This window comes from Melospiza melodia, chromosome 4 (assembly GCF_035770615.1).
Source record: "Melospiza melodia melodia isolate bMelMel2 chromosome 4, bMelMel2.pri, whole genome shotgun sequence".
NCBI classification, from domain to species: domain Eukaryota; kingdom Metazoa; phylum Chordata; class Aves; order Passeriformes; family Passerellidae; genus Melospiza; species Melospiza melodia.
This window is the reverse complement of record NC_086197.1, coordinates 54,179,721-54,203,731: the sequence shown is the minus strand read 5'-3', so window position 1 is coordinate 54,203,731 and position 24,011 is coordinate 54,179,721. Positions and strand designations below refer to the sequence as shown.

Below are 24,011 nucleotides of genomic sequence, written 5' to 3'. Positions count from 1 at the left end.
TTTGAACACACAGCAGCACAGATATGAACACAGCAACACAGATTTAAACACACAGCAGCACAGATTTAAACACACAGCAGCACAGATATGAACACAGCAGCACAGATTTAAACACACAGCAGCACAGATTTAAACACTGTTCGCTGGCTGCTGGTGCCAAGGGCTCCGGGTAAGCCGAGGAGCCGCCAACTGGCAGCAGGGGGCGGCTGCATTCCTTCCACGCGTTTTAAGAAACTAACATTAAAAATGCTAATTGATGTGAGCATACCGACAGGGCAGATTTCTGGTGCCCTTGGGCTTGACTGCACTGATACCCGGTGCATCCTGCGTGTGCCTTCCGTGCTTCCATGGGGCAGACGGGGCTGCTCCGCGGGGCCAGGGCAGCACCGACCGCGCCTGTTCACTGCTCTGTACTCCTGCGATGTGCTCGCAGGCTGCCTGCCCAAAGCGCAGCGTGCAAACGAACCGGACCTGTGCTCACGGGGCAGCAGGCTGAGAGCCGTCTGCTGCTCATCAGACAGCGAGAGAGGCCGGCTCAGCCCCGGCCGGCCGTGCCTGGCACCCGCACCCACAGCCCGGCTCCTCAGGGCTGCCAGCTCCGGGACACCACGGGGGCTGCCAGGGCTGCCTTCTGCTGCAAGGCCGCCTCTTGGAGCTTCTTTGGGATGTGCTGGGTGGTTTTGAAGCTATGCTGATCTTTGCTGCAGTCTTCTGGGGGACAAAAAAAAAAAAAAAAAAAAAAATCTTTGGCAGGATTAGGCTTTGTAGAATATAAATGACCGTTAATAAATTTTTAGTGTTAATGTAAGTGCTTGTATCAACTGAAAGCTGAATCGCTTAATCAGGCTAGCAGCAATTAAAATGGTAATTTTTTTTCTGTACTAGATTCTGCTTGCAATTTTTACTCAAGTAGAACTCTTTGAAGTTAATTGGAATTTTGATTAAAGCCTCCTGGATCTGGGTCTCTGAATTTGTACTAAGGAAGGTTCAATATTTGCTTTGGTTTTCTGCACATGAAGTTCACTGCTATATATTAGCACGACTGTACAATTAGTGGTAACAAGAACAACTCCAATAAAGATTTCTGTAATCTAGTTCTTGATATACTTCAGAAAAGGTCTTTTATCACAGAATGGCTTTTAAAGTACTGCTAAAACAGGCTGTAAGATCTGAAAAACCTTGATTGATTAAATTGTTTGTCTTAATTATTTCTAGCCCAAACGAATGGCTTAGCAAAATTCACTTAATTTGGTAATTCAGAACTTGGATGGGATGGGAGGATGGGAAGTGCTCCTGCTCTTTGCCTTCAGCACTCGGGTTTTGGCTGCCACCGCAAAGAAAAAGAAAAAAAAAGCCCACTGAAATTACATTATAACCATTAGTAGAAGGTAAAGTAACTGTGGTGGAACAGCTTTTAAAGGTAATGTTTTGTCCAAAATGTTGCAAAATAAACCCCAAGCAAACTCAACCCCCTGACCAGACTGCAGCGGGGCACTGCAGCATTTTGTGACAAGTACTTTAGGGCAAAGGAGGGCTTTTCTGAAAGCAGTGACATAACTGGTGTAATTACTGCTTAAACTTCACTTGGGTCAGTTACTGGTGTGGGAAAAGCAGAAAGAAAGAAGGGAATAATCACATGGAGATTACACTGATAATACCAAGCATATGGGTTCTTACTATCTATCTCTGTTTGTAAGAAGAGTATTAGAGCTTGTGATCAAAATGCAGGTCAATTTGTTTTTGAGAACCTCTTTGGTATCCATTAGCAAAGTTAATATATCTATATGTATTATTTGCCTTAAAGAGACATATATTAAATAATGAATTGTAAACATCCTGGACTAAGAAGTACAAAAGTTTATCAATAATTGAAATAATAATAACTGAAAGTTTGTTGTGACTAGGGGGTTTCTTTCTTTTATTTTATCCTGATGTGGTCATTGGAGCACATTTTCTTCCTTTTTTCAGTCTGGCACCTCAGCAAGTGGATTCCAATGTGAGGGAAAGGAATACAAGCAGATCCTTGCAATTCAGAGAAACATTCTGTTCTTTTGGTGTCTACTTTTTCTGAAGGTCTTAATTTTGAGAAACAAAGAAAATTTTACCTTAAATGCTTTCCCTCTTCTGCCTAAAACACAGACACAGAATATGAGAAAGGAAGAATTAAAAAGCAGATCAAAGCTTTTATTATTATTATTAACCATTCTTTTGTAATATAGTATAAACATCTTGAATATGCAACAGCTATGCTGTTAAATACCAAAACCCTGTTACAAACTGCTAGTGCTGCCTAATGATTATCCAAAGGGTCACCATTCCCTGACAGTGGACTTTGAGTTCTTAGATGGCTTCAGCAAGGGTAAGAACTCTGCCAGTTACCCAATCCATACCTGTGGACACATGTATGTATGTAGTGAGCAAATGAGCACATGCAGAATAAACGACTGAGATTAACACATTCACACTGCGTATTTGCCATTTCTGCAGTGAGGTTTGTCCTGTCTCAGACTTTGAGTGCAAACAGCACCCAGTGACATTCAGTCACAGCAGAGGAGCAACTGAGCACACTTGTGGGAGAGTAGGTAGTTGCACATGTAGAAATAAGTCCCTGCTCTGATGCAAAAAGTTTCCTAGGAGACTTCAAAGAAAAACCCCTCAGTCTGTTGTTTGAAGCAGTGGTTGGGAAGCAAAAGCACGTTTCTGCAGACTGGTGTGCGAGGGAGCCTGGACACCTGACTGCCTGCTCATGATGTCCCTGTTTTCTCATGCCTCACCCAAGAAAGCCTTAGTTGCCTCGAAGCGGTGGCCTGAGGAAATGCTTGCTCCACGATGACTGATAGCTACACGTGCCTTTGCGCTGGCAGAGGCACAGAGGCACCCCCAGGACCCGGGACATCTCATCGGCCGGGTGGGTGCAGCTGGATCGACGCTGAAATCAGGATTATCAACTGGATCAACGCTGAAACCAGGACTGACACCCCTCGATTGACACACTCAGCTCGATTGACACTGGAACCAGGACTGGTGATCCCTTTTTCTCTCTTTTATCCCGTTTTTATGTTTCTCACTTTCTTTCTCTCTCCCCTGCCCTGCATCCCTCCATGCCCCTTAATACATCTTTTCTCTCTTCCTTCTCATCTTACCCTTTTCCTAAAACACGCTGCCATGTACTTGTATAGTCAGTCAGGGACTAACATACCAACTACCCCGCCAAGTGTGTAATTTACTAGTAAAATTTTCTGATCGTTTGCTGGCCCTCAGACTTTCGTCGCCGCTTTCCACGGCGATCACTGACGAATCCCGGCTGCTTCCTTCCCCCAGAAGCTGGTCCGCTGCGGGCACCTGGCGCTGAGGCACCTGCGGCGGCGGCTGCCCGGGCAGAGGAGGCGCTCCGGGTTCCTGCCGCAGCGCCGCTCCCGCCTCCTGGCTCTGCCGCTTCCCCAGCCGCCGCCGCCGCCGGCACGCGACCGCCGGGGGCCGCGTTCCTGCGGAAAACGCCCGCAAACGCCGCGGCTCGGCGGCGGCGGGCAGCGCTCCCTCACGGCGCCGCTCACGGCGCTGCCCCCGGCGGGAGGCGGGCCGGAGGCGGCGCGGCCGGGGCGGGAACCGCCTGAGGCGCCGCTCCCGCCTCCTTCGCTCGCTCGCTCCCTCCCTCCGCTCCTCACCCCCCGCTCCCGCCCCCTCGCGCGCGCGCCGGGGAAAACGTTGCGCAGGTTCTAAAGCGGCGGCGGGGGCGCGGCCGCGCGCGAGGGGGCGTGTGAGGGGGAGCGGCGGGGAACGGCGGGGAACGGCCGCCACCGGCACAGCCTCGGCCCGCCCGCTCGCCCGCCCGCCGCATGGAGCTGTCGGCCATCGGCGAGCAGGTGTTCGCCGTGGAGAGCATCCGCAAGAAGCGCGTGCGGAAGGTGGGCAGCGGCGGAGCGGAGCGGGGCGGGGCGGGGGGAGCGCACCGGGACACCCCCGGCCCCTCCCGCCGCGCACCGGGAGGGGGGAGGCGTGGTGGGCGCGCGCGCGGCCGCCCGGCCCCGTCCCCCGGTCCCCGTCCCCGTCCCCTCACAGCCGCGGGCGTCACCGGCACCTGCCCGAGGCTGGCGGGCGGGGGACGCACGTGTTGCCCGTGAGGTGGTGCGGGCCGAGGGGCGGCTGCCGCTGCTGGGCTTCGGCCTCTGCAGGATGAGTGCTGGTGACACCGAACGGGAGAGCCCAAACCGGAGCGGGTTTGGGAAAGCTCCCGTGACTCAGTTTCCCCAGCCGTGGAGCGCTCCCGTCCCCGCAGAGTTGCACGGATTAACCTGTAAGCGTGCAGTGTGTAGAGATCCTCCGGTGGAAAGTTCCTTATAGGGCAGTGTTTTCCAGCCTTGGGAAGCTGATGAGCCCCCCAAGCGGAAAATGAAACTGGTTCTCTGCACCCGAGTGCTTCCCTTGCTCTGCCTTTCCTGTGAAGGTGTCTGGCTGCAGCAGCGGCTCTTGGAGAGTGGTCGTCCTGCATGCACAAAGGCCTTTGCCGTGCTTTGGGCAGTGCTTAGCAAACCCCTCAGTATAACATTAAATATTTTGATAGTTGTTCATGTTGCTTGCAGAGCCCTTGAATGCAGCTTCCAATCACAGCACTTTTTTTTTTTTTAATCTTGTACTTAGAGTGAAAAAAAAAAAAAAAAAAAAGATAGCTCTGAACTTCAGCTGTGAGCTGCTGAATGCTTGGGTCAAAAGGATGAGTGCCTGTGATGGATGGAAGAGTGTTTGAGTAGAACACGTTGCAAATGGAAAAGAACATGCCAGAGATGCTTCCTAGGTTCTGATATACCATGTTTCTTCTCTCTGCTTAAAAAAAAAAATTCATCTGACATTTGCTCCTGGCTTACATCTCCTTCCTGCATTTATGTGTGCTGACTTCTCATAGGTTTGCCTGTGAATGTGTGCATGGTTCAGTCTTGCTCTCTGGCTGGCTTTTAGTGTTCTGCCTGCAAGCCTTCTGCAAAGCTATGCTCCAAGCTGATGGTAGTACCAGCAAGCTTAAACACCCCTCTGTGCCCAATTTTTGGAGAAAAATATATATCAAGTGTAGTTGAATGGGGAAGTGACTGTGTTTTGAAAATAAAGTGATGGGAAACAAGCTTTTTGTTTGCAGAGTTCAGTGTGTTGATTGGTTGCATCTTGTACTGTAGCCCATATTTGGTTCCATAGTTCACCTGTTTTCTTCTGCCTTTTTTCACCCTCAGGGTAAAGTAGAATATTTGGTGAAGTGGAAAGGATGGCCCCCAAAGTAAGTTGTGTTTACTTGTCTGTTTTTTCTTTAATATTCCATAATAGCTTGCACTGTGTCTCTGCAATTGAGCATTTCATTCATAATGGGTAATGGTTTGTCCCTCATTTCAACAACAACAAACAAAATCAAAGAGCCACAAACCAAACCCAACTCTGTTTGTGAATTGGCAGCTAAGGAATACAAACTGCGTGCCAGTCTATTCTGACTGGGTTTTGCCACCGCTGAAATATTTCATTGAGATGCTTTCTAGATACAAATGTTTTTAAATTCCTTATGAGTTCAACAAAGAACCCAGATTCTTCTGAACTTGGAATAGCTCCTGCTTTTCTGAGTCAGCACCAAGAGGACCCCACTTTATTTTTAGAGCTGTCTGCAGTCTTTTAAAATAGAAAACGTCTTGATAGTCTTGTCTTCCTCTTCCAATGCTTCCCCTCTGCAATTCACCAACAAAAAGGGGCAATGTTTCAGATTTATTGATTGTAACCAAATGCAGGTGACCTTTGTTCCTTGAAAATTCCCGCCATGCCTTCATTTCCTTGTCTGAAACCTCCTGTTCCTTTGAGTGCCTTTTCTGCTTTTGTTTTGGTTGCTCTATTGCAAAATTGAAGAAAAGTTTGGGTTTTTTTCAGCAGTGTTGTGCACTGTTTACAGACACTTCTCTCATTAAAATGCAGCTGCTCCTGAAGAAGAGCGATTTCTCTGTGCTTAAGCAGTCAGTGAAATGCTTTGAGATTAAAAGGATTAGGCAACTGGAGAATATTACTATGTCAGCTAGCAGTCTAGTGGAGCAGCCTCCTGGCCAGCCCGTACGGGGCCGTGTCTTGGCTTTTCTGTTTGTGCCCGTGTGTGTACACCGGCCGTGTGTGTGGGTACAGCCGTGTTACACACGCGGTTGCTCCGTGTGTTGCTAAGCAAAGGAGCCGCTTGTCACGGGTTCGTCCTCGCAGCTGCAAAGGGGGGCCCACCAGGCTGGTTCTGTCAGGCTGTACCTGGTGTCCAAGAAGCTGAAATGTGTTCTTGGGTGCCCAACTGTATACCTAAGGCCCCGTGTGAAGATAAGCAGCTTCCCCTCTCTGGTGGTGGTGGGAGAGGGTGACTTTATTCTTGGGAGTTCTGCTGTCAGAGAGTAACCTTGTGCACTTGTTGAGCACCAGCTGCCCTGTAGCACGGGTCACTTGCTGGACTGCTTCAGCCTCAAATAGCCAAGTCTTACTTAATCACTGATAGAGGGTGGGAAATGTATTTGGAGTCTGCAAGACCTCATCCCCTCTTGGCCAGAATACTGATGTTTATCCCATTCTCCTTTCAACAAACGCATTGAAGTCCTTCTCTTGTAAAGCCCCCTGCCAAGAAGGTGGGCTGAGGCATGGCGTAATGTTTCTTGGACAGGGCAGGCCTTATTCTTAACTGCTGCCTGTCCTTGTCCTGTGCCATGGAATACTGGGGGAGACAGACAGAAACACTTCTGGGAATTGAAAGCACAGTTCCCCTGGGTGCAAGGTGATGTCAGAGTTCTCTTATTTTAATGTATGGCATGTCCATGCATCTTCCTTCTTCCCCCAAACTCCAAATCTGAAGACTGTTGTTTATTTTTTTTTCCTTCCTCCTGCCTGCCTCCACTTTAACTGTGGCCTCAGTGGTTTGAATTACTTAAACTCAAGATGCTCAGAGCATTGGAGTCACTTTCATCCCACTAGCAGTCTCTGTTCCTTGTGTCTAAACATACATATGCCCGTGATGGCATGCAGCACCACAAGCTGTTTGTATCTTTGTGTTTGTTTCCTCATTCCACATCATTCCCTTCCTTAATTACCAACCTTGTTGTATTGCTTTTTGTAATCTCTGTACCTATTATCCCATCATTACCACTGGAAGTATTCATGAAAGGGAATAAGGATAGGTCAGTAGTTTACTGCTTTCACATGCAATTCACATTTCACTTTTTTTCCCCTCTTCTTAATAAAAAATTCTTATTCATGCCCTACTCCTCAGATTTGTGGACTGCACTGCAGGAGTCAGGGAATGGAGGAGTGACAGTCTGATTCTATCTACAAGCTTGTTTACAACTTGAGTTGGAGTTAAAAGGAGGGGGAAGAGGAGGAGTAGAAGGAGGGGGAAGGAAGATCATATGATCTGTGTTTTCCAGAGTGCCTGCTCTCTGCAGTTTGCTGCAGCCCGGGCTGTGTGTACCCATACATAAAGCTCCGTGTGCGCGCGCGCGTGGCAAACTCAACCATGTTTTTTTTATATGCAGTGTTTTGCCACTGCAGCGAAGCCAGAATCTGAGCTGCAGAGAAGAAGGCAACACCCACCCGGGTGTTTTTTTTTAAGCAAATCCCTCTTCTTCTCCTGCCTATGAAAAGCAATCCAATGACTTTTTTTCCCCCTTGTGGTGTTATTTTTCTTAAATTTGTAGGATGTGTGCCAGAATTCCTGCAGCTGGGAGGAAACCTTCCTCTTTTCAAACAGTATCTTGGCTTTGACAGCTCACAGTCAGGTTGCTGCAGGAGGCATGAGCAAAGGAGGGAGGGAGAGAGGGAGGGATCAGCTCATTATGAAGACATAGCTGTTCTTAACTCTCTGATGTACTGTGCACCTTGGGATATCTGAATGTCATATTTTTATTTCTCCCTTTTGTAAAAAAAATTTATTTTCATTTCTAGACCCATCCTCCAGTATTGTTCCTGTATTATAGTATTTTTCTTCTCTCTAATGGAGAGATAAAAGGGAAAAGCATTCCCAAACCACCTCCCTTGTGTACCCCGTGTACCCCATGTCCTCACATGCAGTCCGCGCTTCATCCAGAAATGTAAACATCCTAAAATGCTTTCTTGCTGTTTAAAGGCACTGATACAAATGCACCCTTTTGCACCTGCATGTGACTCGTCTCTGGTCCTCCTCTCGGGGGCCTGGGATGAGGTCTGCCTCCAGGCCTGGATCTCACATTTCAGGAAAGTTGGGGTTCTGAGACATTTGAGGATTCAGATTTGCTTTCTTGCCTTAGAGTTTCTATGGTAGAGACACAACACCCATCTTTTCTGGGCAAGCATGACCCCTAAGAAGTAAACATGCCCCAAGGACCAATTGGTGATTCTTTCAGCTTCCACAGTGGGAGCATTTTGCCTGCTTCTCCCTAGTGTTAAGTGCATCTGTGCTCTTTGGGAACTAGTTTTGGAGTTGCCTGCTAGGTGGGCTCAGTGCTTTCCTGAGCATCTGATTCCTGTCGCAGCCGTCTGGCTGTGGAGGAGGGAGCTGGAGCAGTGAGTGACGCCGTTCCCAGGCTACTCGGGCAGCGTGAAGCCCGTTCGGGGCGGTGTCGGTGCCCTGGCCGCGGTGCGGTTGGGGTGCTTCGTATCCATGAGTTCCGCCCGATAGGAACAGCCTGTAGGGGGAGCCGAGCAGGAGCCGTAGGCAAGTGGCCGTCAGCTCGCCCCGGGGCCCGGCTCCCTACATGTTTGGTTGAACGGCATCAGTGGAAAAAATTAAATTCTTAAATGAATCCTTTCAGCGTCAGTGATTAGAAGTAATTAATAATGCAGGTGAGAAAGCGTACTTACTCTTCGAGCACTCTAAATTAAGAGAGACCTATTTTTCAGAAACATGTATCAGAACGTGCCTCGTTGTTCCATGGGGTTTGTGGGATTTGAGGGAGTGCTGCAGATGAGACCTGTTTAGGCACGGACTTACAAACAGTTTGTGAGTGTGTGCACAGGCTTTGCAGCCAGTGTGGAGGGGGCCCTGGGGAGGAAAGCCTTCCCCGTTTTCGTACAAAGAGCCGCTTGATGCTTGGCCCTGCCTGTTTTGGGAAGGGGAGGTGGTGTCTGTGGGAAGCTGGGGAGGGAATGGCTGGGATTCCTCGCAATGTTGTGGCAGGCCCCACCGACCCTTGTGAAGACAGTATCCAGGGCTGCAGCACACTAGTAGCAGGCCTGCAGAGAGAATGTTTCATTAAAATGTTGTTTACTTTTTATTCCTTATGTTTTTCTTCAGATACAGCACATGGGAGCCAGAGGACCATATCTTGGATCCTCGCCTGGTAGTGGCTTATGAAGAAAAGTAAGGACACATGTTCTTTCTCTCCCTGGACACAGGAAAAGAAATAGTGTCTTTATTTCATTGTATGCATAAAGTGCCTCTGTTATCCCTACTTCAGTCAAAGATGAGATGTGTAGCAATCAATCCTGCTTGATTTTTGTACCCTGGTGTTGATTGAGATGGAGAAGACAGGGTTAAAGCAGCTTTGTTTGGCACTCTTCAGGAAATGAGGCCAAGAACAGGCAGCACTGAGCCAGAGAACAATCAGACTCAGGTTTTAATCGGGTCCAAAGCTGGACTGGAGTTATGTGAGGTGGGAAGTTTCTCTAACCCATCCTTGATTAGCTGTGTCAGAGAAATTCCCCTATTGCAAGGTTTTCACTTCTACAGGAAGCAATTCTGGGATGTTTTCCAAGCTCACACTGGTCACCATTGGATTTTATTGAAGGAAATTGAGGGAGCTATGCTGCAAAAGATTGAAGTCCCAACTAGGTTTTATGCTGTGGTATTTAGTACTCAGTTTGATTTGTATTCCTCTTTCACAGGGAAGAGAGAGACCGTGCATCAGGGTACAGGAAAAGAGGCCCCAAACCAAAGCGCCTCCTACTGCAGGTAGCCTCTTGCTCTTCTGTGTATTTCTAACTCCTTAGCTGCTCTGCTGCTCCCCTGCTCTCAGTGAGGTGGAAACTGTCTGTTTGCTGTTGCATGGACAAAACTGGAGGTAACAAGCTAACATCATAACATGAAATCAGTGTTTAGGCAGATAGTTTTAACCTGTTAGCGGAAGAGATCTCTAATTTGTCTTTAAAAATGCAAAACAAAATAAAACAACAGCTCTTTCTCTCTGAACTAGGATTTTATAAAGTGTGAGCTTGGGTACTTGCAGGTTACCTGGTTTGTGTGCTCTTTTTATTTCATGTTGAGCTTGGATTTTCCTTCAGTCAAAGATATCCCATAGCTGGAAGCAGAGTTTCAGCATGCTTTTACTGTTGCCAAGCAAAGCAGCCAATCCTAGGAAGCAGATATTAGGAAAAGCTTAGAAGGCAGTTGAAGAGGGGAGAGAAATGGTCTTGTAGAAGCAGCACACTTTATCCTAGCTCATCTAGAGGTTCAGAGACTGAACAAAGAATATTTTCCTGGTTCCCAGTGGGGAGCCCTCACTGCATGATCAGATGTCTGCTCTGACCCTTGCTGCGTTGGTGTCTTGGCAGCGGCTGTATGGCATGGACTTGAGGAGTGCTCACAAGGGAAAGGAGAAGCTCTGCTTCTCTCTTGCACGGAGGTTTGGAGGAGGAGACAGTAGCCTGCCAGGGGCCAAGACAGGGCAGGCAGAGTTCCCTGAGAAGACTGGGGGTGCAGTCCTGCCATTCTCTCTCCGGAAGCAACGCAAAAACCAGAAGTACCTACGGCTGTCAAGGAAGAAGTTCCCGCGCATGGCGAGCCTGGAGAACCGAAACTGCAGGCACGACTTCTTCCTGAATGATGCGGTGGGCCTAGAGGCCAGGCAGAGCCCTGAGGACTGGGAGGCCACACAGCACACCAGCAAAGAAGGTAAGGCTAGTCACCCTTTGGTGAAGTTCTGGGGCATGTCAAGGATATTCTGCATACTTCCACCTTGGTTACATCCTCCTGGGATTGTGGTTTAGGTCAGGCCCTTATTATGTCCCTCTTGTTTGCAGGTTTCTTTCTCGTTTTAGCAGCACAGATTAATTTTTTTTTGGTCCTGTTGGCTCTATGTAGTCTTACATCCCAGATTCCCCTCTCAGTGTTAGAAAATGTGCAGAAGATATTGCAAGTTTTCCTCCTCTTAAAATTTCCTCCCAGCAGAGGTGACACACAAGTGTGACAGATGAACTCTGCCTCTGTCCACATTATCCACATGTGCTCAGCCTGCTGCTTGGCTCAAAGGACTTCGGCTGTGGACAAGCTTGGGCAGCAGCAGTCCTCTCATAGTGCTGCTTTAAGAAGCATACAGGAATGCTGCTAGGAACTCACAATATACTCCCTGCCCCCTCCTTCCCTTTCCTCTCCACACCCCTCTAAAGCCTCTTGCTATAGAGCTATGTGAGAAAGGGAGAGATAGATGAAGTAAGGATGGTAACTCCTGCCTGATCCCAATGAGTAGGCAGTATGAGTGAAGGCATGGGAGATGTCCAAGCACATTTGGCATTTTGGGGAAGGATACCAGTATCTTGTGCAGGAGGGTTGTGGGATGTGTGTGTTGCTCTCAGTTACCAGGGAAACTCTATCCCTGCATTATTAGAGCTTCTGAAGGCGTAGCTTTCCTGAGGAGTGGAAAACTGGGGCTTGTGCTGCTTGTAGTAGCTAAGGGAATCCTGTTACTCCTTGCTAGGAGTAGCTGTTAGCCAGGCTGGATTAGGCAGGATCCTAGGGAGAGGCTGTGTTCTGGGCATCAACTCTATTCTCTCCTTTCTGGGAGAGACTGGAATGGTGCTCAGAATCCAGGGAGGCAGCAGTGGGAGTAGCACAGAGGAGCCCAGTGTTACATCCTGACGGTGAGGAAATGTGTGGGGCTGTTCTCCCCAGAAGTGTGCGGCACTAAAGCGCTTGGGGATCAGAAGAGTGAGTGGCACTACAGAATTGTAAAACTGTTTTTGTTCTCCCCTTGACACACAGCCTGTGTGGAATCCCAGTTACTGTTAGGGGGAATTGGACTCTTTCTGGGGGGAAAGTAGATACTCCTGGTGTTTGAGACAGAAGCCAGGAAATACACTCTAAAGGGAGCCTCGTTCTTTGCCCAGGTTGGGACAACAAGATACATAGTGGACAGGTAGAGTGACAGGGAGAGTGGGTGTTTTCCTTCCTCTCTTTTTACATGGCAATCATTGGGAGCTGTGGGGAAATTAGTCTTTGGGTGGCAGATGGGGCTAATAATTATTCTTATAGTGAGAAAGTGCAGGGATGCTTGGGTTTCTTGTATGGAGCTGTCTGGGAGCAAAGGAGGCATATGAGAAAGGAAGAGCAGCTTCTCTGTGGAGCACTACTGAGGGATTTTTGAGAGCATCACACCCAGGCTGCATTGCAGGTGCAGTACAAGGCATCTGTACTCCATTTTGTCTCCCTTTGACTCCCCTAGGAGTATCTGAAGAGTGTGTGTAAGAGATTTTAATTTTTGCCTTTTCAGCATGGTAAGGCGTTTAGAAGACAGTGAGTTCAAACCAGGGTGAGTGTGCTTTGCAGACACAAAACCAAATTAGAGGCTGAGATGGGATGAGGGACATGGGGGTATTGTGGATGGCTAGATGAACTCGGTGGTTTTACAGGGTCTTTTGGCCTCTGTGTAGGCTGCTCTGGTACTACTATGTGTCTGGACACCTGAGCCTCCATTTTCCTTCAGTCTCTGAGGGTAGGGCTTGCACATGTTCTTTCTTGCTCTGTACATGCAGAGTCAGTAGAGGCTGATTTCACCTACGGTTTGTCAGAAAGGAGACCCTTTTTCCATCTTTCCTTCCCTCTCCCCTCCCTCCTTTCTTCTCCCTCACCTTCTCTGTTTCACTAACATGCTCTTATGTGCCTTTCTTCCTGCAGCAGATGTGGATGCCAGTCTCCCTTGGATCCCCACTGTGCCCCCCAGTGAAGTGACAGTGACAGACATCACGGCAAACTCCATCACCGTCACTTTCAGAGAAGCACAAGTGGCTGAGGGCTTCTTTCGAGACCGGAGCGCGCAGTTCTGAATCTCTGTTTGCAGTGCTCCCCAAAACCAGTGCTTTTAGGGTGGGGCTAGGGGAGGCTTACGTTATCCCTTAAGAGAAAAAAAAATTCAAAATGTCTCCTCTTAAAATGTTTACAGAGACCCTTTTTTTTTCTCCTTTTTCCTCTTTCAGATACGCAAAAAAGGGCAGTGTAGGGGGTGTGTATTTGTCATTGCTTTGTCCAGCTGAAAAACTGACAGCCCTTTCCCTGGCAAAGACTCCCCTCCTTGATGTGAAAGCAGCAAGCTGAACAATTCGCCTTTTATCCTGTTAAGTGGCGGCAGCTGCATTTGTGGGGAGAGGGCATGTGGAGGTGGAAAGAGAGCTGGATCTCTAGCCTCCCGCCTTGTTCTGCAATTGATATCCCTTGGATAAAGATACATCTCTGTACGTTGCTCTTCCCACCTTCCTCCTCCCTCTCTTCCTGCAGCAGTGACAGGTGATGGATCCTACCTGTGTAGATAACTCCAGCCTGTTAAGACTTTCTCTCCAGTGCTGTTTTCCCTGTGGCCTGCTGTCAGGACTTCAGCAGCGTATTTGCCTGTCTGTGGTAAGTCAGTCTTTGCAGCCTGGGTCCATACAGGCAGCAGAGCTTTCTCCCTTTGATCGTTGATCATGCGGAAATTCTGCAATGCATCTCTGAAATCCAAACTGGCAACATAAATTCAATTTGCCCTCATTAAAAGCTCAGAAAGCCAGCATAGTTGAGACATACCATTCTCTATATGCTAAACAGGATTTGCAGGCTTGGCTCTGCTGCGCGAGGAATGCGTTATGGAAAGCGGGGTCTTCTTACCCTATGCCAAATTCAGTATTAATAACAAATCCTGCCCTGAATCTGTGGTAATAAGTTCGTTGAAAACTGACTCCTCTCCCCTGGGAGGAGGGACTAATAGGACAACTGAAGCATTGCCTGGCACTGCAGAGATATCCAAGATACTGGCACAGGCCCAGGACTCGGGAATTGGACAGAACTGAGCTAGAAATGGACCTTGATTAGCAGCAAATTCTGTTCTTGGATCCCATAGAGAGATCCAAAATAAACAACGTGTGGGGAAGACATGTATTACATCTGAGGAGGGGAAAAATTCCTAATTCTTAGTAATGAGAATTCTTGGATTGTGCTGCCTGAGTGATACTTTTCCATGACTCCAGTATCCTCACAGTATCTGTGATCCTGTACTACTTTACTGATAGGAACTTCCCCTTGGAAGGCTTAAAAATCTTTGCCAAGGAAAGTGGTCTGCATTTCAATAGACCCGCCTGATCTTGCACTCAAAAATGCCTTGTGCTGGACTGCCTGTGACACTTTGAGGTTTTTGAAGAATTGCTGTATTTTGAGTTTGTAGATTAGCATAGCATCTTTTCTTGCACATGCATGTTCTCTTCCATTTTTAAAAGCAAATTTTTTAAAATAACTTAATTTTTTAAATATAGACCTTTTCCAAAGGAAAGAAGAAAAGTAAGGTAGTCTAAAGTGGGAACTGTGGGACAGAGTGCTGCAGGGTAACATTGGCTACTGTCATGATTACTGTCCTCAAATACTATGTTTCCTTACTCCACCCCACCTGAAGCATCTCTTATCTGCTGTATTTATTCAAAATGAAGGCAGGAGCCTTCTTAGCTCTCAGATAAAAACACCTGTGGAAATCCTCAATGTGTTTGTTTGAGGGGCTTGGCTCCTGGCCTGCAGAATTTGGGAGCTCTAGGGTTTCTGGTCCTCCAAACATTTACTTATTATAAAGTGCTTGGACTGCCACTGTGGGTTTTTACTAGAAGCAATTTTTACCTCATTTAGGATATGGCAGCTCAGTGTAGATTTAGGATTTCCCCTTCCATCTCAGAGCTGTTGGAGCAGGTCTGTCTTTCATGCCATCAGAGCAGTTTCAGGATCGCTGGGAAGATCCTGAATTTCTGGACTGACCTTTGGTCTGTAAAAGAAGTAAGATGGGAGTTTTATTATGGAGAAATCTGAGAGGGTGAGAAGTGGAAGCTGAGGGGGAATTATGTGGTGGGAGGAAGAGTGAGTGGGAAAGAAGCTTGCAATAGCTAGCAAGGGCAAGCTGATGAGGTAAGCGTGCAGGCGCAGGATGTTTGTTGAACGTGGGTGTCCAGAGCGAGGCTTCTGTGTCTGGAGTTGCACCCTTTTTTGCAGGATGTGGGGTCAGACGGTGTTGTTACCATCACCCACACACCCCCTCTTCCTGACGCCTGCCAAATATGCTGAATACCTGCATCTCTCTTCTGTTGTGACCAGTGGACACACCACGTGGCCCAGTCCACTCTTGTGGGCTGGAGCAGGTCAGGTAGCGATGGTTGCAGAATCGTAGTGTTTGAGCTTATTTTAAAAAAAGTCTTGAACTGCAGCTCATCCTGCTAAATCTTCATGGCATTTATAGGATCTGTTTTCTTTATTCTAATGCAGCAACTGCTGCCTTTGTCATGTCTTCATCTCAGTGTACAAATGCACCAAAAAAAGCTTCCTATTTACTAAGTTCCTGGCTTTGGCTGACATTGGAAGCAATATCAATCCTGCAGCAGGAAAGAGCTTGTCCTAATAAACTCGATTTCCATCCTCTGCTTTCCTCTCCACTCTCCACCTGACACTTCTCAACACTTTGTTTTGGCATTTTTCTTTAAGCGTATTTTCTTTCTCTTGCAGTGGAGTTTTCAAAGACCTGTGGTGGTCTTTCAAAGAGGATCCACCCACGGCTTCATATCTTAATCATTTTTTTGGATCAGGCTATCTAGTGTTCTTCTGGTGACTAATCATCTATCATCTTGCTACACAAAGTGTGGAACAAAGTACCTGGCTGCCACGCTGCTTTGTGTCAACGAGGAGCTAACCATAGTGGGGTTAAGACACAACAAGCTGCGTGTGCGTGGGTTTGGAGAGAAGGGTGTGAAGAGGAGTTTGTGGTAGGAAACTAAGCAGTTACTTCGTTGGCGTGGACTTTTTTTTGACATTCATGAATTCTTGTTTATCTCAAAGAACTTTTCAAGAAGATTTTTCTCCTCATCTTTTTAAAATGTGGCTCTGTTCCACATTGTCTGCGGACATATCACTGTAAACTTCCTTGGTAGAGCTGGTCTTCAGGGACTTTAAAATTAGCTTTATTCCACCTCTGCAGGTGTAGAGAGGGTTTTACTAGTGATGGAAAGACAAGTTGTCTGGATTTGTCTCTTCTCCCCAGTACTGTCCATCTGCCAGTTCAACCCAAAACCTGGCAGTTGAATTGGGACCTCCTGTGCTAACATATCATGAAAATCAGATGCTGTGTTTGGATCTTTGTTAAGCATTCCGTTTGATTAGAGGAGCCAGAATAGCATCCAGCTGAAGCTGAGTTTAATAATTCTATTTGAAGCGCTAGCCGAGAATAGAAATGGGCTAGCTCTCCCATACCTTGTTTGGCTCCATGGCTGTAAACAAGAGAAATAAAGTTCAGCCAGTGGAAATTACTGAACTGTACACAAGAAACAACCTTCTCAGAGAACTGCTCTAATAGTCATTCTTAGAACTGTTTCCATGTGAAAATTTACCAGCAGTGTTGGGGGACAGAAGTGTTTATTTTATAGATCTTGCAGTGAACTCACTGTATGTGTGATGGACCTGAGGGACTTCATGAGACTGGAAAGCCTTTTCTGTTAACACTGTGTTTAAAAAAAATCTATTGGAAAGAACTGCCTCTGTTCCTGGATGGTTATAAACTAGATATTATTGCTCTGATATACAAGTGATGACTTGGAACAGCAAGTTTTAACACATTAATAGTGGCATAGTGGCCTCCTGCATGCTCCTTATTGTCTTGCGTTTGCTTGGGGGCCCTTCTGCTTGTGAAGTCAGACTAAGGTGATTTTTTTTTTCTCTTTTTTTTCTCTTTATCTTGTTTTTTTTTTCCAAGCAAGATCAGGATATTATTGTGAGAGCACTCAAAAGCGGTTCCATTTGCCAAAATAAGCCCAAATTTGTTAGTGAATTGACTCTTGTTTATATCAGAGCTCAGACATAGAGAAGCTTATTGAGAAATGAATGGCTTTTTTTGTTATTAGTGTTGTGAAACTGTCCAGAATTGTTCTTCTGGTGTTTTGTGACTGGATGTATAAAATTGTTTGTTCACCTCACAGGGGGCCCTCGGTCCCAGTACTGTTTCATGCTGTACGCCAGCTAGTGCTGCTTGATGGTTTCACTGGAATAGAGAAGGGAGGCCTCACACAGGTCAAAATGTAGGCAGGGCAGCTCAGGCAAGTCCCTCTAAGGTAGCCACAACAGAGGCTGGGGTGTGGAAGACAGTGGGGGCTGCCAGCCACATCTATGTATTAAGCAAAGCAAAGTCTACCACCACCTCTCCACCTCTTCCTCTCCTCTCAAGCTTTGAGCTTTTGTTTTCAGAAGTAGGAAAAGTACAAAAAAACTCCTTTTCTAAAGCGAATTGGTATCTACCCATCTTCTGTTCCTCCCTGGCTTACCTGCAGCCTAGGAAGAAGAGGGCGGTGGGCCTTTCTGGGAAAATAATAGGGACAAATGCTGGTCAGGAAAGGGAGGGACAGAGTTGCCTTGGAACTGCTCTCACTCGGTGGTTGAGGAGGGGCCTTTGGGTCAGCTGGCAGTTGAGAGAGAAGGTGTGTTGTAAGCAAAGAACTTGTAGTGAAACTGAGCCCTTGCATCTGTGAGTGGAGTTCTGAATGGGCCTGCAGAGAGGTGAGTGCTGCATTTATGTATCAGTCTTCTGCCATTTGGGAATGCGAGGGAGATCTGTACATTGAGAACTTGCATAGGGCAATTTCTACATAAAAATGTAGAGCATTGGAACACGTTGCTTTTGCCATGCCTGTTGTAAAGGTTTTCCCCAAGGGCATGATAAACTTGTTTTGAGAAAATAGCTTATGATCAACAGGCCACAATGTCCTGTGTCTGAACTTACTGTCTTCACAGAGAAAGTATGAGCTTCTGGGTGTCAGACCACCTGGATTCCACACACAAAGGTGGTCAAGGTAGGAAGGCTCATAAAAGAGCCCCCGGACAACTGGACGGAGAGAGAAGCAATCCCTTAAAATGGAATTCAGACCCTTCAAATCCTTTCTGGTAACTAGCACTTGCTGTAGAGATGACCCCATTTTCTCTTCCACTTCTTTCTTTTTCCCCCTTAACTTCTTGAAGTGCAGGGAGCGTGCAGGATATGATCCCTAATTAACCATGAATGGTTGCGGTGCAGGGCTCCATGAAAGCATTTGGGGCTGCTGTGGATTGCTATAAAGTTGGGATGGGGTAGAATTCCTAAGAATTGGAACCTCCATCACAGCTTATCTCATTACTGGGGTATCAAAGTTTTGGCTGGGAGGGGAATTTTGGAGGAGGAGGAGGTGGGAAACCTTTTTTTATTATTGTTGTTGGTTTTTAACCAGAAAATGTAGTGTCAGCACAAAGAAGCTTTTTGCAAATCTGTCAAAATGTTAAGCAGCTTTTTTTTTGCTTTTAAATCTGAAGTATGTTTTGAAGCACTTTGGAAATGCAAAGCACTAGGAGTGCTAAGTACTCCTTATCGTCTGTCTGAAAGTGGCATTTGAAAAGCAAAAGATGTATCTGTTTCAGGCCGCTGGCTGCTCCTTCTCCAGGGCTGCCACCCTGCCCTTTGCCTCCCTCCCATGGGGGAGAGTGTACTCCCCCATGCTGGGAGCAGAGGGTTCCCTAAGGGAGGAGAGCAGACCTGCTAAATCCCTCGCTTGCCTTTGGGATGCAGGTTGGCTTCCTCCCTCCCCACCTCCTTTGATCCAGGAAAGGGAAAAGCAAAGTTGAGTTTCGGTTTGAGTGGTCCTTGTCTGGAGCTCTGACTGTTTCTTCCAGCTCTGGAGACATCTTCATAGAGTTTCCTGTCTGAAAAATTGCACCTTATTAGCTTAATTGAGGAACGAGGAGATGTCTGTCCTTCTGCAGGGAGTGGGGAAGAGGAAATGAGGGTGAACCAGGAGCTGTCTTCAGTAGCTGCTGGATTTTTCCAGAGGCTGTTTCCACACCTCATCTCCAACAGAACAGCAACAAAAGACCTAAAATAATTTAGATGAAGCTTTTGTTCTGTATATCTCAAGAACCTTTTGAGCAGGTTTAGGGCAGAGAGCCCTTTTCCCTCACCTAGTCAGCTCTACAGCATGGGGGACAACGCCCCAATTCCCTTGCTGGGTGTTCAGCACCAGCGTACGCACATGGTTAGAACGCTTTTGTACGCTGGCTCACCTCATTTGGTGTGCTCCTTTTCTGTTGCAGGGGGAAGATGGGGGACAGTGGGCTCAGTTAGAGGGGAGGGTCCCTGATTACTTTTGTTCCTGTCTCTTCAGTTGTTGCTGTTGTTCCTGTAAGCACGCTAGAGTATTGGAGTCTTTGCACACAGAAAGCTTCCTTTTGCACAGAATGAGCTTCTAGCTTTTGTACAGACTAATTGAATGTATTTGGGGAGGGGGGGAATAGGGAGTAAACCAATTCCAAACAAACCAATCAGAGTATAATGCCTTTTCTGAGCGAGTATGTGCTGTAAAAGGAGATTGTAATAGCAAAGGGAGGGCAGGCTCAAGTATAATTTGACACAAAGTGTGGTTTTATTTTTGTACTGATATGGATAAGAGACTGTACAGCATCTATTTATTTAGATGATTTATGTGGTAAATGTTGCAAACAAAATTATTAAAATATTAAATATGAGAACTGACATTTACCTCATGGTATGTTTGTGTGGTCATTTACCCCCACCTTGCTTTAATTCTACAGCTGAATTATTTTCCAACAGTCACAACTATTGGTGTATAAACATGCAGCACAGCTGGAAAAAGAATGGAGAACATGCATGTGTGCGTGAGGAAGATCAGTAAAGAAGGATTGATGAAGAATGGAGCCTGCAAAAGGCTGCTTCTGACATTACTCGTTACTTTGATTAGAGGAGGTCAAGTTTTTATTAATTTTTAACCCACTGGGTAAGTTAGAGCTGTCCAAGGCTGACCTGGGATGATTGGTCTTTGATGGATTATAATTTTAAGAGGAGAACACTGATGGCAGGGTGGCTGTTGCTCTGGGTTTAGGGAGTTCTCTACATCCTTCATGAGGCTGCAGTGCCAGGACAGCTCTGCCAGCAGCAGGAGAGTGCTGGTGTGCCCCACATCCTGCATCTCATTGGAATGGAGAAAGTCTGCAGTGAGACCTGGGCTGCCAGGCATGCTCTGCTGTGCTTGCCAGCAGGACAGCAGTTCTCCTCCAAGCCAAAGCCTCCAATGGTTTGGCCAGCAAGGCTTCCAGGGACCTCTTCAGGAGCACAGCTGCTCCTGGGTACAGTGTGCCCCCTGGTTCACCCCAGGACTTAGCCAAGGAGCTCGAGTCCTGGAACTGCTGGTACTCCATGGAGGAAATCCCAAATGTCATTTAGTCCACTTGGGTGCCTGGCTTGCTCCTTCAAGGTGTGTCCCACTCCATCCCCTGTGGAGGGAGAGGCCAGGTGTTTATAGAGGTATCTGGCCAAGAGAATGGGGCTGTCTGAGATAGCTCCAGTAGATGCAATGTGGGGGTGAGCCCTGCACCTGAATGCAGCTATGGCATCAATCACAGAACAAGTGGAGCAAAAGCAGAGGGGGACGGAGGGTGTTTCCTGACTCAGCCATGGCTCAAGGCAGCATGGTTAGGTCCTTGCCTGTGTTACCAAAGGGCTGTCAGCATGCTTGCCTTGAGCCAGGGAAGCTGAGCTGAGTGATGGCATCAGAGCAGGACTCCAGCCAGCCACTTACTTTCTGGCAGCAGCTAGAGGGTCAGGTGAAGCTGTAAGAAACTGCAGTGCAGAGTTACGGGAAAGCCTGCTCTGGAGATTGTGTCTTCCTACCTCTGCCAAAGCTGCAGAGGCTGGCTGGTACTAGAAACAGCTTGTCCTTTTGCATGCATGTGTTGGCTGGATTAAAGGTTAATCTGGGCAGTCCTTTTTTTAATAATCTGTTGCTATGCCACCCCTCTGTTCTGTGCAGTGCAGCTGACTTGCCTTGCACAGCTCTCCCCATTGGATGCCTGAGAACAAGGGCACTTGGCGAAAGGGGAAGCCACAAGGGTTGAGCAGTTGGATGTTCTCTGAGAAGCAGAAAGTGAAATGCAGCCTGTGTGACCCCTGTGAGGACAGTCTCTTCCTGTCTGTTCAGTGCTACACAGCTTCCCTGCCCTTCACAACATTTTGCTTGCTGAGCGACTGCTTTTGAGATGAGAATGAAGAAATCTGGAGGACTTGTGTAATCATGCTGAGCCAGTGGCAGCCTGGGCAGCTGGGCCTGCTTTGGGATCTGCTAGGCAGGCCCCAGGGATGTCATAGCATCCCACTGGTGTAGGCACAGCACAAACCCCATGGGCCTTCTCTCTCTGCTGCATCAAAAAGTTACTGCTCTGGAGGGCTGGTTGTTCTGGCCACTGCTTGGGCCATGCTGAGTCCCCTGTACCTGGTGTGCAGGGTCAGCTCCAAGGGACCTGCCTTTGCCTCTGTGTGCTCCAGAGCTGCAGCAGGGAAATCCCAGCACACATTCACCTGGATGCCCATAGTGCCAAGGGTTTGGTTGGAAATGTACACAGCATTGGCTTGATGAATGGGCTGGGCTGTGTGCAGCTGTTCCTAGTATAGGTGAGGGACTGACCATTTGCTTTCCAAAGTCTGCTGCTCCTAACAGTGACCTCACTGGAGTGAAGAGCAGCAGAGTCGCTAAATGAACCCTTGGAGCTTTTCTCCTGGAGATAAGTGCTGCTATTCCTACCAGGTCCACAGAAAATGAGCTTGGAGGCAGCTACTGACTTTGAGCAGGTAAGTTTCCTATTATTAAGTGTCATTTCAAAAACACATAAAAACTCTCTCACACCTGCTGCTGTCCCCCGTGCCCCTACACCGCTGACTAGGGGTTTTGATGTGAAAGATGTTGTTGCTCTCCTAAAGCTTATTGCTTCCAGGCACTGACTTCCTAGTTAGAAGTGCTACCTATGTAGTTAGAAGTGTATCCTATGGCACCAGGGTTTTGCAGGCAGCGAATTGCAGGAAAAATATTTTATTTCAGTGTCTGTAGTGAACAATAGCTTATTCAGGGAGGGCTGGCTTCCCAGGTGGGTTGGGATTTTTTTAAGTGTTTTACTAGAAATGTGAATGAAACAAAGGAAATACCCAACAATGTCCTGAACAGCTGGATATTCCGCTACTATTTTGCTTTGTGAGAGTACAAGGTAGATGAAAGTGTTAGGACATACCTGTGCAATGGCAGCTTGCAGTGATTTGAGCAGTGGCTGTGGCTGGAAGGAAGGTTCTGCTGACAGGTGGAAGGAGAGAATAACTAGAAAGAGCACATGGAGCCCTCTGAAAAGCTGCTGCCCGTTCTGGTCCGTGGATCACGGTGCCTTTTGCTCCTGTCCTGAGGTGAGCTATGCTATTCGTGACCCACACATCTGTTTTGTGACAAGGCCACCAGTCTTGGTTGCTGCACATGTGTTTGTGTAGCCATGTAAAGACTTTTTCCCCTTTTGATTTAAGGGTGCCTGCTTTTGGGAGTGGATGATGTTGGTGTTCGAAAGCTCAGTTGCTTGACACTCAGCTACTAATGTAAAAGCAGTTGTTTAAACAAAGTGAACAGTAACAAACACTAATTTAAATGTGGATGATGTTAATGAACACAATGTGCAAAGTTAAAAAAGTGAAAAGCAAAATGCAGTGGGTGTGATAGACTTGTTCTTTTGGAGTCACCTTTAAGCATATGAAGAACTGAAATTAAAAAAAGGTGGTATCTGGGGAAAAGGGCTGCTCCAGAAGGACTTGATCCACTCCAAGTGAGAGTCTTGGACTTTTGTTCTTGCCTGGCCTGCGATGCCAAACACCTGAGTAAGGATCTCTTAGAGCCTATTCTCCAAGTGAGGGGTATGACCTAAATGCAGAATTAGCAGTGATGAAGCATGCTGTGTTTCAGTCCCTGACTGGGAAACACGTCCTTCTCTGAACTGGTCACATGTCCAGAACCAGGGTCTGTGTGGTTGTCTCAATCAGCATCCAGCAACATCTCCACCAACCCCATTGCCAATGGGGATATGGCAGTGGAGAGCACATCCTCTCCTGATTCACCTTTCCTCCAGGCAGAGAGCTTGTGTTGGCTGCAATGTTTCAGCCACTAAGGTGAAAAAGAAAAAACACTCTGAACAGATCTTGCCTGGATCACAGGCAGTGAGGAAAACATTCATTTTTGAATGTTACCTGCCTGCCTTGACTTTGGGAAATCCATCCCTACTAGAACTGATATTATAGCCATAATATAGCCCTTTCCAGAATTTCCTCCTCCTGGGTGAAACCCCTGAGCAAGAAGTGGAAAGGGAATGTGAATGCAAATGCAGAAAGGGTTAGCAAGGGCCACAGGGGCTGTGAGGGGTCCCTGCCAGCCCAGCTGAGGAGCAGGTAATGGAGGGGTTCCAGTGCTCTGCAGGTACCTTGCTGGTCACACTGGATTTGGGAAGAGCAGCAAATGCAGGACAACAACCATTCCCTCTAGCCCTCATGACAGCTCCCACTTTTTCCAGAGGGTATCTGAAATGCACAGCCTCCTCACCCAAAAACCAGGTGAGAGAGCAGAATGGGCCAGACAAGGTCTTCCAGGTAAGGGTGGACCCTGTGTTCCACACAAATACAGCTGCAGGGCAATGAGCTTCCACTTTGAACCACAGAGAACGATTTTTGACTGAGATTTTTGTCTTTTTAGCATCTGGAGGAGAGTGTAAAGTATGCTGCAAATTAATGAGGGTTTTGCAGCAATAGTCAGGGCAGGGAATTCCTCTAAGTGACTTAACATTTTTCTGGTTTCCTTACAGGTTTATGTAGCATGGTTGGCCCATTTACCTCGCACTACCTTACATTGGCGCAAAAATTGTACCTTATACTGGCACACACACCAGTTAAATGGAATAAAACACAGAAAAAGGAAAGAAAATATTTAAGCGCCTTTATTGTTGGTTTTTGCCGTGG

General features: G+C 47.3%; 1 protein-coding gene across 3 annotated transcripts; it reads left to right on the top strand.

Annotated features, from left to right (window-relative positions):
• Positions 1-3,783: 3,783 nt before the first annotated feature.
• Positions 3,784-19,721, top strand: CBX7 (chromobox 7). 3 transcript variants are annotated; one of them, XR_010027564.1, is made up of 7 exons: positions 3,785-3,905; positions 5,220-5,263; positions 9,257-9,322; positions 9,847-9,913; positions 10,513-10,852; positions 12,851-13,567; positions 15,680-19,721. XR_010027564.1 is itself a non-coding variant. In XM_063154563.1 (6 exons), exons 1-6 carry the CDS (start codon positions 3,837-3,839, stop codon positions 12,997-12,999), a joined length of 732 nt encoding a protein of 243 aa, XP_063010633.1. In that variant the 5' UTR covers positions 3,784-3,836; the 3' UTR covers positions 13,000-19,721. The 3 variants fall into 3 exon arrangements, 2 of the variants coding, with proteins under 2 accessions (XP_063010633.1, XP_063010632.1); XM_063154563.1 differs by having other exon boundaries at positions 3,784-3,905; positions 12,854-19,721; XM_063154562.1 differs by having other exon boundaries at positions 12,851-19,721.
• Positions 19,722-24,011: the final 4,290 nt, after the last annotated feature.

What these genes read in the sequence shown, in the direction of transcription:
- CBX7 (XM_063154562.1), top strand. Translation starts at nt 3,837, where the DNA reads ATGGAGCTGTCGGCCATCGGCGAGCAGGTGTTCGCCGTGGAGAGCATC. An exon ending in GTAGTGGCTTATGAAGAAAA is followed by an intron (nt 9,323 to 9,846) that starts GTAAGGACACAT and finishes CCTCTTTCACAG; the next exon opens with GGAAGAGAGAGACCGTGCAT. An exon ending in ACAGCACACCAGCAAAGAAG is followed by an intron (nt 10,853 to 12,850) that starts GTAAGGCTAGTC and finishes TTCTTCCTGCAG; the next exon opens with CAGATGTGGATGCCAGTCTC.